At 40.2% G+C, this 14,578-nt stretch overlaps 2 protein-coding genes across 4 annotated transcripts in view; both read left to right on the top strand.

Annotated features, from left to right (window-relative positions):
- Nucleotides 1-66: 66 nt before the first annotated feature.
- LOC122873897 (importin subunit alpha-1-like) lies at nucleotides 67-7,801 on the top strand. The gene is made up of 11 exons (XM_044191210.1): nucleotides 67-153; nucleotides 497-612; nucleotides 722-862; nucleotides 1,432-1,520; nucleotides 2,141-2,409; nucleotides 2,922-3,016; nucleotides 3,592-3,855; nucleotides 4,468-4,701; nucleotides 5,436-5,618; nucleotides 6,311-6,460; nucleotides 7,553-7,801. The coding sequence occupies exons 2-11, from the start codon at nucleotides 547-549 to the stop codon at nucleotides 7,640-7,642; spliced, it is 1,581 nt and encodes a 526-aa protein (XP_044047145.1). The 5' UTR covers nucleotides 67-153; nucleotides 497-546; the 3' UTR covers nucleotides 7,643-7,801.
- A 1,019-nt stretch (nucleotides 7,802-8,820) lies between these two features.
- Nucleotides 8,821-14,578, top strand: part of LOC122873896 (E3 ubiquitin-protein ligase SMURF2-like) — a 67,258-nt gene continuing 61,500 nt past the window's right edge. For 2 of the 3 annotated variants that reach the window (XM_044191209.1, XM_044191207.1), the window contains exon 1: nucleotides 8,821-9,266. In XM_044191209.1, the coding sequence (XP_044047144.1) occupies nucleotides 9,215-9,266 (52 nt within the window). In that variant the 5' untranslated portion in view covers nucleotides 8,821-9,214. The remainder of the gene's footprint in view (nucleotides 9,267-14,578) is intronic. The other variant, XM_044191208.1, reaches the window with a different exon arrangement.

The raw sequence follows: 14,578 nt of genomic DNA, 5'->3' as shown, positions 1-14,578 counted from the left end.
AACGGCTTTGTCGTTCAATGCGTTTTTTTAAACGTGGGCAAAGGGGCGGTGCTTATAGTCCAACTGACCAATCGAAAAAGCAAGAAACAGGGCCGTGTATATACATGACGTCACGGCCATTCTAAAAAAAAAAAAAAACAAGATATCTGTAAGGTAAGGACAGCGCACATGCTCTGTGGCCAAATATACATTTTAAATAAATATATAGTTACTTTAATTGTTTAAAATATTGTTTTTGCTAATAATTTGAATATATAATATTTCTTCCTATGAATTTCGGCGGGTTTTTGTGTGTTGGTTCACCAGACAGACTCCGTGTGCGATGGGCCACATGGTGTTAGATAACCGGCTTGGCTCCAAGACAAGCGGCTAGTTAACTGCTAGCTAATTCACCGCCTGCTAGCTAGCTAGCAAAACGTTAACCAGAGGACGGTAGTGAAAGCAGCCGTTGGTACAACCGTTTAATCTTTAACGTTAAATTATCATCTTTGAACAGGGACTGCCAATAACGTTAGTGGAATCGATTGTCTTATTCAACGGTCAGGAATGTCAGCTGGAAACGACAACGGAGCTCGACTCACCCAGTTCAAAAACAAAGGGAAAGATGCCAATGTAAGTTCTGCTAGTAACAGCCTTGGACCAGCATTAAGTTACAACATAAATGATGTAGCTAATCGTAATATATGCTATCTTGTATTTTTATGGGTGTCGACTTCTTCAGGAGCTAAGGCGCAGGAGAGCGGAAGTCAACGTGGAGCTCCGAAAAGCAAAGAAAGATGATCAGATCCTTAAGAGGAGAAACGTCCAGAGCCTTCTGGACGAGCCAGCCTCTCCTCTCCAAGAGATAGATCCCAACGCACAGGTAGACAGCAGCTGATGAGCTCATGGTCAGCGCAGATTTGGCTGGGGTCACTAAACAGGACGCACTTACTAAAAATAAATACAACAGTTTTCCATGTCTGAAACATTTGATTATGTAATTTAGTGTGCTATGAATGAGCTACAACAGCACTTCATGCTACTCTAATAGAAAACGTCCTCTCAAATTGAACCTTAAAGGCTGATATAAAAACTGGTTTGTACCCAGTGGCCAAAGGTCAATGAGAAACTTGGGGCAAACTTAAGTGTCTACATAATGATAACACTGCGAAGGTTTTCCCACTTCTCAGTTGATTTAAGAGTCACTGTCAATATTAATTTGTTACTATGTTATGATGGCTTTGAATTTGCATGGTGTACACAATAGTCTCAACAACCAGGAAATAATAAGTCAGGACTGTGTAGCTTTCTTTTTCTTTTGTTTACTATTGATCTGCATTGTCCTGATCCTGTAACCCCAACCTAAACATATTCCACGCATGTCCCAGTGAATGCTGTTTGACCCAGTTTTAAGGGGTAAATAAGTAATGCTTTCTGTTTCTGTTTCCATAGCCTCCTCAGCACTGGTCTGTGGAGGAGATTGTAGGAGGTGTAAGCAGCCAGAATCTAGATCATCAGCTGCAGGCCACGCAGGCAGCCAGGTGAAATCACTTTTTTAAAGAACCTTGACTGAAGAGTTTTGATGTGCTAATGTAATAAACTTGTTCCCATCTTGTTACTGTATGGGAACAAGATGGGAACTGCATTTTATCCTTTCAGTCCAGATAACCGAAGACATGGTGTCTTCAGTCATCTGGCAAAAAGAAGAATCCTCATACTGTTCTCTGCTCCCACAATGATTTTTTATTTGCTGTTTCTGTGCAATGTCTCGATCAATCAGATCTACTTTTATGTGGATGAACTTAGATCACTTTGATTCTACTTTTTGCCATTGCCATTTGCCTGTTTAGTCCAGCACCCGTAGAAGAGTTTTTTGTGTGTACTATTTTTCCTCAGTCTTTCGTCATCTGATTATCTGTCCTATATATTATTCGTAAATCATCAGCATTCTGTTAGGTTTCAAGCATATTGTTTTGTGGACATCTTGCTTTAGTTGAGTATCAATTTGTCTGTTCCCAAAAATGATATCCCCTGTATAGCCCTCCAGCTAGTGATTACTCTAATGACATTTAACAATGCTATCAGTTTACTTTTTCTTTCCTTTAAGTTACTTTCCCTTTATTAACTTCCAAACTGTGTTTTTTTCCCCCCCGATGTACAGGAGGCTCCTTTCCAGAGAAAAGCACCCACCTATTGACAGCATAATTGCTGCCGGCCTCATCCAAAGGTTTGTTAGTTTTCTGGCATTGTCTGAATGCCCCCCCATCCAGTTTGAGGCAGCTTGGGCCCTGACCAACATCGCCTCAGGTACCTCAGACCAGACCACCGCCGTAGTGGAAGGAGGGGCCATCCCATCCTTCATCAAGCTGGTGACATCACCCCACCCGCACATCAGCGAGCAGGCCATTTGGGCCCTGGGTAACATCGCAGGTACTGTAGGCTGACAACACTCAACATCTCTTTGTATTTGAGTTGTTTTACTTCTGTCGCTCCATTACTACATCCTGGACTGCATTATTGTTCAGCTTATTTGCCTAGATGGTTGTGATGGGAGGATCTGTTGTGTGTAATTATGCTTCCTTTGGAGGTGTTGTTGGTCTCCACAGGCTGTAATGTTGAGGGCTTTTGAATTAATGTAAAAGGGTGTGTCCTAAAACTATGAAGTGTGTTGTTGACACACTGAGTTCATTATCCAAAGGTGATTCATGCAAGATAATAAGGAACCCAAGGTCTATCAGAGTATCAGCACTTGTTTGGCAGTTTTCTCAGTCAGTAAAGGTGTTAGAACAGATAATGCTGAAAATAGCCCTGGCATATTATGGTAATTGAATAACATGCTGAAGGTTCGTTCAATGTAGGGCTGGCTCCGAAATGCTTTTTTTCTGTTCTGTGATTGCACTGCTGACAGGAAATGACTGTAAATGTCTCCCCCCCTAATTTAGGTGATGGATCCAACTACAGAGACCTAGTGATCAAACACGGTGGTCTCCAGCCACTCCTAGCCTTGCTGGCAGGCCCTGATCTGTCTGTGTTTCCTGTGAGTTTCCATGAAACATTATTACACTGGTGGTTTTAAGAGACATTTTTATTTTGCATGGCATAACAGTCCTGTTAAGACCTAATATCTTTTATCCAGATATATATATATATATATATATCACACTGCCTAGCTCCAGTTGAGACAGACTGCTGTTCCAAAATGCCAAGACTTTTATGGTGTAGGCAAATCAATTTATTTGTCATGTAATTAATACTCTACATAATTGCCTGGACTGTCCTTTTAGTGTGGTCAGGAGTGCATGTGTGCCTCTGTAGCCATATGTATGATCAACCCCTCAAAACGTTGCAGCGAGGATGTGAACATGTGTAATACACTTTGCAACTTAAAAAAGAAACAAAAAAGCTTAATTAATGAATATTTTGAAAATGTATGCTCCAAATTAGCAGTTTGGCATTAGTATGGAAAGGATATTGTAGATGGATCTTTTTAGATAGGTCTCTGAAAAAAACTGGAGTCTTGTCACTATCATGGTATATGTCACTCTAACAACTATCATGTTATGACACTTTGATGTTCTACAATAACACTTGACTCTTAACCCACCATACCAGTCAAGCTACTTGCGCAACGTCACCTGGACCCTGTCCAACCTGTGTCGGAACAAGAACCCGGCACCTCCTTTGACGGCAGTGCAGCAGCTGCTTCCAGCCCTGGTGCGCCTCCTGCATCATGACGACAGGGAGATTCTGGCCGACACGTGTTGGGCCGTGTCCTACCTGACCGATGGCTCCAATGAGAGGATAGAGGTGGTGGTGCAGGCTGGCCTGGTGCCCCGCCTGGTACAGCTGCTAGCCTGTGGGGAACTCTCCATTGTGGTATGTGGTGTTGAGTCAAAAGTTACTGTTATTTGTGGCATTTGAAACATTTTGAGCACTGTCCACAATGGTCATATTCAGTCAGTTAACAACGTTAAGATTCAATGGAGATTACCTTCATCCATCAGAAGTAGCTACTCTCTTGATTCTATTCCTGCCATCATGACAGTGTTTGATGAAAGGCTTAGTGGCCCTTAATATAATTGCTTGTACTGTCAGGTCCAAGAGTGCTCATTATATGGTCACAAATACCCTCACTCTTCAAGAAATTCCTCACACCCCAATCTATCCTCCTTTTTTGTATCCATCCTCCTGTATCTTTTACCTTTTTTCCTTCTAAGATGAAGAAAACCAATGTCCCCTTAAGGTCATTTGTTAAACTTCTGTTCTCATTACGTCTTATAATAATGCATAATAAATTTAGCCCTAATATGAATTTAGGCTTTTGTTAACTCCTGCACTAGTGGAAAATTTATCTGTCGGGTGTTGGTACTGTATAGGTACATACAGTGTTTAGGTATCAAATCATTATCATTGTCATCATCTCTCCTACATGTTATTCCTAAATTGTGAACACTACAGATTATTGACTCGCTCTCCTTCACCTCCCAGACTCCAGCCCTGCGGTCACTTGGCAACATTGTGACTGGGACAGATGAGCAGACCCAGTGTGTGCTGAACGCAGGTGCCCTGGCAATGTTCCCCAGCCTGCTGCGCAACCACAAGCCCAATATCCAGAAAGAGGCAGCCTGGACAGTGTCCAATATTACTGCTGGCAAGGACACCCAGATCCAGGAGGTTATTAATGCAGGCCTGATGCCCATCCTGGTGGAGGTTCTCCAACAGGTCAGAATGCAAGTGCAGACAGAAAATATAGCCGGCTTGTTACAATAGTCCAAATGAGATTTATTAATTAATAAGTCAAGTTATATTTTATTGATCAGTGTTGGGAAATTTGTTTTCTGTGTTTTTACCCATCCTAATTACCTTCCTTGAATAATGGACAGCCACAGGGCAGCACCTCCAACTCAAGTTCTGAGACCAGAGTCTTGGAGTATTCCTAATATCTAACATGAACATATACATACGTGTATATATACCAGTGGCATTATGTGGCTGTGCAGAGGATTTCAGGTGCATGTATGTATTTTACTGTGTTAAGCACAGAATCACAAAGTTGTCAAATAAGTTGACATAAATAATTAAATAATGAATAAGATCGCTTATACTTATGAAAGTATATACTTGTACTTGTCTTTTGCTCTGCTGCATGTACTAGACAGCAACTACCAACTATTTACATGCAAGGGATTTACAAACCAGTCATAAAAAATTGGCCTTTCTGTAATTTAATATAACCTGACCAGCACAGTCACTTACATTTTCCCCAACTTTTCTCTGACCTGCTGCAGATTATGCATAGTTTTCTTATTTTATGAACAAATAAAATAATTTCTGAGGTACCAATTTATGATGATTTTATGTTTATTCATAAAGGCTCATTAAGTACATCTGTAGTAGCTCTAGTATATCTCTATACTTTTCTCTGGCTTAAAACTTCAGATATAATTTCTCTTTAGGGAGACTACAAGACCCAGAAGGAGGCAGTGTGGGCTGTCACCAATTATACCAGTGGTGGAACGGTGGATCAAGTGGCCTACCTGGTCCATTGCAATGTGCTGGAGCCTCTGCTCAACCTGCTGACAGCCAAAGACAGCAAAATCATCTTGGTTATCCTGGATGCAATCTGCAATATTTTACAGGTATATTGTCAAAACCCTGTTGCTATCTTTGCATTGGAGTTGCTCACAGCAAGTTTGTTTTTGTAGTGCAATCAAAAATCTGCAGTTAACACTCTGTGCCATGTGTCAAGTAGATTTTATGAGCAACTTGATGAGTGACCTGAAAAAGCTGGTTATGAAACACATCTTTTTCACCCAGAAAACTCTCTTATCTCGCATAGAAATAATGAATAATGTCTAGAGATTTGGTGTGCGGTGATACTTTTTATTATAACTATTATATATTTGAAATAAATTCGATAAAACATGCAAAAACACTGGTACGGTCCTTTTTTAGAAATTGAAGGACAACTGCAGTAAAATTGGGGTTTTGGCAAGTGAAGGGAAATGCACTAAATTTCAAACTATCTTTAGGGAGCCAGCCATGCATAAGGGATTAAGGGCTAATGCTAGACCACTGCCTAGAAAAAGAAAATGATTTTAATAAACTCTGCCCGCAGACATTTGTTTTTAGGTCCAGGGGAAATGGAGATTAACACTGTGGGTTTCTGAGATTAGAAAACATAAAGATTTGCAGAATTTAATCTCAGTCACATTATAAATTGAATGATCCAGATGTATTCTTGACAGTCGCAGATTAAAATGGATGGTCACAGGTTCATTTCTTGGCGAGGGAGCTATTAGCTTTACGTGTTTTTTCCCTTTCTCCACAGATGGCATGTAAAACTGGTGAGATTGAGAAACTGTGCATAATGATTGAGGAGTTGGGTGGTTTGGACAAGATTGAGGCACTGCAGTCCCATGACAACGAAGCTGTCTACAAGTCCTCTCTCAACATCATAGACAGATTCTTCTCTGAAGAGGTAAGTGTTACTGATAACAGGGTACCCTTCAGACTCCCCGAGCAGAAATTACAGCTAAACTGTGATAGATTAGTCCTGTAGGTGAAAGTGGACCGTTCAGAGAACTGAAGAGAGAATGGTTGAGATAACGACAGCGATCCGCGCAAATGTTGAAAACACCCATAGAGATTTGTATACGAATGCAACTTGAGTTTTAAATTCTTGACTGACCACAGTGGCCTCATTTGAGGAGTTTAGAGTTTATTTTCTTCTGTGTCTGTTAATCCCTGCTTTTGTCTTTTTCAAAATGTGTGTATGTGCTGAATTTTGCAAGGTCTTTGTCAAGGGCTATAGCTCAGTGTCATTGGATAGTTTGTTACAATTATGATACTAACCACTTTCGTCAACAATTCAAGCAGAGTACAAACATGAAAAGAATTACTGGCAGAAGCAGTACAACTACATTGTCAATTATATGACTGATTTAGAGATTAAATTACACGAGTCTTGGCAGAGGGTGGCAGAAGTTACTTGTGTGATTAATCAGAATCAGAAATACTTGATTGATCCCAGAGGGGAAACTCTTTTGTTACAGCAGATCACGTCTGTGCACACAGGAATAGAAGTACTAAGCAAATCAAAATATAATACACTAAAATACAGGCAAGATAAATTAAGTACAAAGTGGATATAAGTATAAAATTAAAATAAGTGTAAAGTACAAAGTGGATTTACCGGTTGATAGTCCTCGCTACTTACTGTTGCCACAGAATAAATGTGGGGTTTGGTGCAACATACAGCAGTCTGAGCTAGATGATAGCTAGATGGTTTCTGCAAGGCTTCCTTCAATATAATGACAATGCTCATTTTAATGTTTATTGGATGTTTTGCTTTTCCTGGTCAAATCACTGACCAAAGGCTTTCAAAGTAAAACATTCTTTTGCTTACATGATCTGCCTTCAGTTCACAACAGACCCTTTCTTAGCTGTCAGAAATGGTCCTAGTCCACAGAATCTCTCTGAATCCATGTCGATGAAACCACCCCGAAAACATGCTAAAACTTGGTTATTCCTCTAATGCTTCTTCTCTCCTGCTGTCCCTCTGGTCTTTCAGAATGAAGATGATGAGTCTGTGGTTCCTGAAGCCACAGCAGACTGCTATGCCTTCCAGATCCCTGAAGACCATAGCACTTTCCAGTTTTAACATGTCCAGCTTGCGCTTTGTAACATAAAAAAAAAAATCTTACCTTGTTGATATTTTTGTATTTTTTTAAATACACATTTCATCCTTGTACATAACAGTACAAAGACAAAACATCCCTGTTCTGAAAAAAATGTTGTAAATAAATTGTATTCATGCATACGTTTTTTTTTATTTTTTATTGATGGGTGTTTCAGGCTATGAACAGGGAAGGTTGCTTGATTTATTTGATGAAAAGATGTGAAAGAGGTGAGATGTTAACAATGAGTTGTTATGAGAATGGGAGGTAATTCTGCGCCCATGTCACCACTAGGTGGCGCTGTGCTTACTCTATGCTGGTGAGCCTAAATGACCCTGTTGTGTCTATAGCACACTGTAAAACTATTTTATGAATGAAATCTTTTCAATGCATTCACAGTATATTACAGTATATGGCCATGATAGCTCAGGAGGGTGCAGGAAGGAGCAGAATCCGACTGAGTAATTTCTCTCACTAAACTGCATCTACAACTACCCTCAGAAAAAATCTTATTGGTTGCATGTGACAGACCCTAAGTATAAACTGGCCTTATGACATGATTTGATACGTGATTGTTTGTGACTGGACCTTTGTATCATGTATACCAGAGATATTACATTTCACGTGTGAAGACAAGTATAATAGACTTCCGAAACTGTGGCTGTCACGGTTCTGTTAGACGATGGATAAATGACTCAGCTCTGACTGATTACTGTTAATCCAGTGTGGATACTCAATATTGATGTATTTAGATTAAAAATTGAAACTAGGTAAATTCACAGGATTATTCACAGGATTTTTAAAAACCCGTTCATGTGGACATAAATGGCATCAAGTTATCCAGATTAAGGCCGGATAAAGACGGTTTTACGTTCAAAATAAAATCACCTGATCATTTGCCCCACTGTAAGCCGGGTAAAATGACTTTAATGATATGCTCATTTTTACATATATATATATATATATATATATAAAATGTATGTAGCCAATGGGAGGCAATAGAGGCAGCCTTAAAAAATGGCATCATACATAGATTTAGTTGAATGGTTACACATGTGATTACAATTTGTGGAAAATGCATTTCATTTACAGCAGAGCCCAAAATAAACATGCCCAGTATTTTGAAAGATTGTACCGGATGTGCTCTTATTTCTCTTCTCTGCCAGAGCCTGTCTGCTGTAGCACAGGCTACCTTCATCACGACCAACCTCAGTCAAAGCAGCACAGGCAGCCTGTCCGGATGGAGGGCGAGCTGTTCACTTGATTTGTATCAGTAACCGTGCCTCGCGGCGTGAAGGGCATTTGGGGATGTTGTTATTTGCATTTTGTTTTAAGGAAAAGGGGCTCAAGTGAGAGTGTTATTCCAGCGATGTGATTATGATACCAGTATGTTGCATAACGTTACACAGTCAGCGTGATTTGCTATGGGATACTACAGGCTAACCCCAAGCTAGCATAGGGATTGTTTTGGGAGATACCTTTTTGAAAAACTCACACGCCGACACATGAATTAGACACTTTTTGTGAATTTTCATCAAGCTGGAACACAAAGGGGGATGTCTAGCCAAGGAGTTAGGAGAAATGGCCCAGTAAAGCTGCGGTTGACAGGTAAGCGAATTTAAACCCCCTCCTGCGCCGCTCGATAACGTTAGCAAGTTAGCCTGGTTAGCTAACATCTGCTGATGGTACCGCTGGACACTGACGTACGTGTCTTGTGTGATTATAAACATATTAAACTCATGTTCTGTCTTGTTTAAAATTTTCATTGCATTTAATTGCTTTAATTTTAACTGAATGCAACTCACGCTAACGCACTAAGCAGCATTGAAAGTCAGTCAGTGAGCCTGGCTCGTTAGCAAACATTAGCTGTGACAACAACGCTGTTTACCTTGTATTAACCTAGCTGGCTAACGCTACTTTTTGCTGGTTAACACTTTAGCATAATTATTAATGCGTTTCTCCCAAAGGTTAGCTTAGATGAAATACTTAAGCTAGATATCGGCAAGTCTGTTCTAACGTCCATCTAATCCTATAGTCCTAAAGAGTAATTTATGTTTTTTAACACTTGTTTATCCGTATCGTCATTAAAACAGAACTACACCTAAACATCAATCATTAGGACTTATCTTCTGTGCAGTCATGTTCCAAGTAAGTTACATTTCAGGAGGTAGAGGACATATTGTGTGTGGCTTCATACTTCGGCTTTAGTGGATGTGGAATCACATATTACAGTTGATTTAAAAAGGCGACATCTTATCACACATTGTGGTGCAATTTCCAACGGCCTTCATGTGTTTAGGTAATGACTTTCAATGTGGTGTATAAAGAAGAATAGTGGAACAACATAGAAGCGATATACCACTGTACTATGTGGTATCTACATAATGTATATGCATTTTGTAACAAGGCAAACGTTTTCTAGTTTGCTCTAAAGGGCCTGTGGTCTTAATAGGAGGGACATGGCATTTGTAGCATTTTATGTTTCACTTGCATGGGTGGATTTATGTAGCGACCAGATTTCCAACCCTTCATCCCCATCCCCATCATCTTGTGTTGGCAGCCACATCAAATGATAAACCTGATGGTGTTCAGAAAATACGACAGCTGAACAGAGAACCTAAGATTGTATCACTGTGATGAGATGTTTACTTGTGTTTGATGATAGACCACTATTATTCTTGTTTTAAGACTTACAGTAGTGCAGTATAACATTGAATTCCCACCGCGTAGCATAACGACTGGTTTTCTATCATGGTATGATTTTTGGTAGGGTAAGCAACATGTGAATGAAATGTCTTCTCATTCAGCACAGTGTGCTACAAGTGAACAACAGGTTCATTTAGCTAGAAATGTAGAGTAATACTGTAAAGAGAAATTAACTCTCAAAACTCAAAAACCTACCCAGCCATCCTTTCTGCTCACCTGCCTTGGGTCTCTTTTTCCCCCTCCATATGGGGAATGGTTTTAAATGGGCTGCAGTGGTCTTCAGACAGAATCCCAGGAATGTGAAACCTTAGAAAGGAAACGTGGGCCTTTCCTGTCATAGACACATCCTCTGTCTGTCCTTCACTAGAGAGAAAGGATAAGGAAAACTGTGTTTGTGTGTGTGTGTGTGTGAGAGAGAGAGAGAGAGAGAGAGAAATTGGGGTTCATATGGCAGAGAGCAACCAGAATTGCTGCTCACACAGTGATGATCAGTGATGCTAAGTCTACATTTAGACTTGTGCATTCATTTAAATTTAGTTGTGGCCACACTTGATTTCTGTCACAGAGAATTAAAATTGGAGTGCTTCATAATTGTTTTTCTCAATGTTTGGGTTTTATGTTCCTAGAACAGTTTATTTGAAAAGCAATGTGAATAGGCATCCCCAAACTTTACCTTATTGGGTCATCTTCAATGTCTGAATGAAAGATTTTATCATGTTTTTGAAATCAGATTAAGTAAAAAAGATTTACCTGTTGTGCTGGTTGGTGACTTGCGTACTGTTTGAATGCATCTGATATATCTATCTCCAATCACAGTAAAACAATGGCTCTATATCAGTCTTTGCCTCTGAAAGCCATTTTAATTAGAATTCTGTTACATAATTATGAATTTCAGTCTTTTTTTTTCTGGTTTGCTAGTACCTCGTTAGTAAATTGCTGTATGCTTAACCTCCAACTTTCCCTGTTGTCTTTAAATAGCTACAGGCTAATCACTGTGCTGTCACCAATAACACTTATATCTGTTTCCAACTGCAAGTTACCCCTGCAGAGGCTCTCGCTTTATTTCTTTGCATTTTGCTATTTTAGCCACAAGTCTGCGCTTTTGTCAAAATAAAATACATTTTTGTTCTGGCTCTGTTCCTCACTAAAATATAAAATTGTACTGGTTTTGTTTATGAAATTCTCCCACACCAATGTGAAGCTTTTCTAGATAGGAGTCCTAGAGACAGCTGAATTTGAAGTGTGCTGTTATAGTTTGCCACCCTCACTGGGATCACCTCTCGTCACAGCAGTGGATTAGAATTTGCGTAGTGTGGGCTTACACACACTGCTGGATTTTGACCGGAGTCATCCCCTGTTTAGTCATCCCACACTGCATTCAAATGCCACCTTCCAGTTTCTCACAAAGGCATTTTTGGAGCACCTCCTTACGTCTAGAACATTTATCTGGGACAGATGCTCTTTGATGCTTAAATTAATAAAAAAAATAAAAAACCCATCCTAGTTTGAGTTTGCTGGTAGGCGGTATGTCGTTGTGTCCCCACAGAGCTTACTGCCAAGCTTGTAAAAGAGAGCATCTTGGATATCGAGAGCTGTTATTCCTAACACTGCAGGGAGCTGACAATTGGTGTAGTTCCCCCTCTGTCTCCCGAACAGTGAGAGTTGGTGTATGATTTACTGAAATTGAACAAGAACAGGGTGTTTTCTCTCACTTTCCTTCACTGGATGGAATCTGGAGTTTCTCAAAGGTGAATGACATGAGATGTACGAGGGGATGAATCCATCTCTCACCCCCTTTCAAATATGGCCTCTTGGCTAGACTGTGCTGTGCCTGTGCTGTGAGGAAGGGAGTCTGCCTATGTGATCCATTTCCTCCATTAGCTTCCAGTTGGCATGTGTGACACTCAGGAAAGCAAGAAAATCCACATGTACATTTTTCATCTACTGTCATGCTTTGTGTGTGTGTGTGTGTGTGTGTGTGTGTGTGTGTGTGTGTGTGTCCCTCATTTTAATATTTTGGGAAGCTGGAGCTTATGTGTGTGCTGAAGGGGGGTAAAGCCAGGAAGCTGGTGATTAAGATAAAGATCCAGCACTGGGGCAGAGTGCATTTTAGGAAAGTTATCAGGGACCACTGTCCCAGCATTCACCGTCAGCTCTGTGTGCAGTACAGCAGTGTGTCAGCTTGTTTGTATGTGCACGAGCTACGTTTGTGTTCTCAAAACACAAGACACACACACTAACACACACTTTCATGCGCACATGCACACAGACACACTCCATATACACAGTTGAGCTTCCACAGGATGTACTGTCAGCACGCGATGCTGAGCTAAATTAGGGATGTCGGCTTCCTAAAATATAAGGAATTAATGTTGCAAAGAGTGCACTACGGTGGTAGTGAGAAACCGACAGGAGTTGTCAAGTTTTAAATTATGATGCCCACATGGGGCTGCAAGATAATTATGCATTATGGATAAGCTTTGTTCACATTAGGATGTTAGAAGAATTTAAAAATGTATGATGAGAGATGTATTTATCTTGTTAAATGGTAAATTTTTACTGCCTTTTTGGACTATTTGCTTGATCGAGTAAAGCAGCCTGAAATGAGAGGAAATAAAATACAATTATTTGGAAATAGTTCTGTTTGCCTGAATCTGGCAGGTGTGTAATTATTTCTTAATATTAAATATGTTATTAATATTAATAACATATTTCTTTGTATTTTTTTTTTTTTTTTTTTACAATTAAGGATCTTAATGTCAGTCTCACTACCATCTCTGACTAATTTCTTCATCCTCACCTTGAATGGATTAAGTTGGTCGTATTATTTGTGCCTGCCAGTGTTGCTGGCCTCCCCATATGATTTGAATGAAAGCTGATTACACAGTGATAGTCACATTTAATCAACACATTGTGAGCTGCTGGTAGTGTGGGGACTTGAACTATGAATCTGCTGGTGGTGTAATTTATTTTGTTACATCTAAGCTGTTGCATTTCCAAGTGGCTTTTTTCCCCCTTTAAGCAATACAGAGTTTTGACAGTTGAAATGTGGACCAGAGTTAGTGATTATGATTCATCAGCTCACAATGGACGTGAGTCATACAGTGACGTGTTTGCTGTGTTGCTCTCAGTTTTATGTATCCCTGGCACCAGCTTAATTTAGGAACAAGCAATGCTCTGGCAGAAAGTGCAGTTTGACCCAGTTATGAGGCAATTAATAGGCACTGCTCAAAATTCCTGATTCCGGCAGAAATACCTCTGATATACTGGGGCTGTTCTTAAGATTTTCACCAAATGTATCTACGTTTGTGCTACCCCACACACTTTGAGAAACATGGGGTGAAAATGTTTACCTTGAAAATATCGGCTGCAACAGTAACATTGATAATTAACTGGTGCATTTCCAGAAAACAAAACCTCTGACTTCAGGAAAGATGAGGGAAGGTAATCTGCAAATATGAAGCAGATTCGAAATCATGGCATAAGGAAGGACCCATGTAGAAGGTTGTTCATAAAGTGGCAACTCACACACTCAGATAAGTAAGCCTTAGCTGTTCAGTATGCACTTCATATCTCTACTCCACCAAATTGAAAAAGCAGTGCGTTGTTTATGGAGGTCAGTGGGCGATTCATCTTTGCAGTCCACTGCTTTTTTGAAGTCTGAGGTTCAGTGCTGCTTTTGTTTAAGCCAGCAGGCACAAAAGTGTTTCAGCCTACGTGCTCATTTCCATAATGCTTACCTCTGGCTTTTTTTCTTTCTGGAATCAGACACTTCGTCTTTGACCTTGCTCCTTGTTTTGTTTTGTTTTCTGAGCCTGTCTGTCACTGTGATTTCTTAACAGGCAGTGTAGCACAATGTGTTAATCTTCGTCTTTTGAAGGGAGGCAAGTGTAAGAGTATGCACGCACAGACGTGTGTGAGTGTGAGAGAATAGATGTGTTTTCAACTTGGGGTGTGTGTGTGTGTGTGTGTGTGTGTGTGTGTGTGTGTGTGTGTGTGTACGGTACATTCTTGCTTGCTGTGTGTGTTTATGTGCTTCAGCTCAAACCTTTTACACTTGAAATGCCAAGACAAGAGAGCAGCCCATATGGGGCAGTCCCCCACTGCTGCTGTCAGCCCTTCTGTCATCATCTCTCCTTCCATCAGCTCATCTCATTTTCATACTTTTCTTATATATCTCATCATCTCTCCTCTGGTAATATATTTTCTCCCTT

The sequence above is a fragment of the Siniperca chuatsi genome, linkage group LG3 (genome assembly GCF_020085105.1).
Source record: "Siniperca chuatsi isolate FFG_IHB_CAS linkage group LG3, ASM2008510v1, whole genome shotgun sequence".
NCBI classification, from domain to species: Eukaryota; Metazoa; Chordata; class Actinopteri; order Centrarchiformes; family Sinipercidae; genus Siniperca; species Siniperca chuatsi.
This window is presented reverse-complemented; position numbering and strand designations above follow the sequence as displayed.

Excerpts from the sequence above, each read along its gene's own strand:
- LOC122873897 (XM_044191210.1), top strand. The coding sequence starts at position 547 with ATGTCAGCTGGAAACGACAACGGAGCTCGACTCACCCAGTTCAAAAAC. Across the intron at positions 613-721 it reads ACAAAGGGAAAGATGCCAAT|GAGCTAAGGCGCAGGAGAGC; the intron begins GTAAGTTCTGCT and ends CGACTTCTTCAG. Across the intron at positions 5,619-6,310 it reads CAATCTGCAATATTTTACAG|ATGGCATGTAAAACTGGTGA; the intron begins GTATATTGTCAA and ends CTTTCTCCACAG.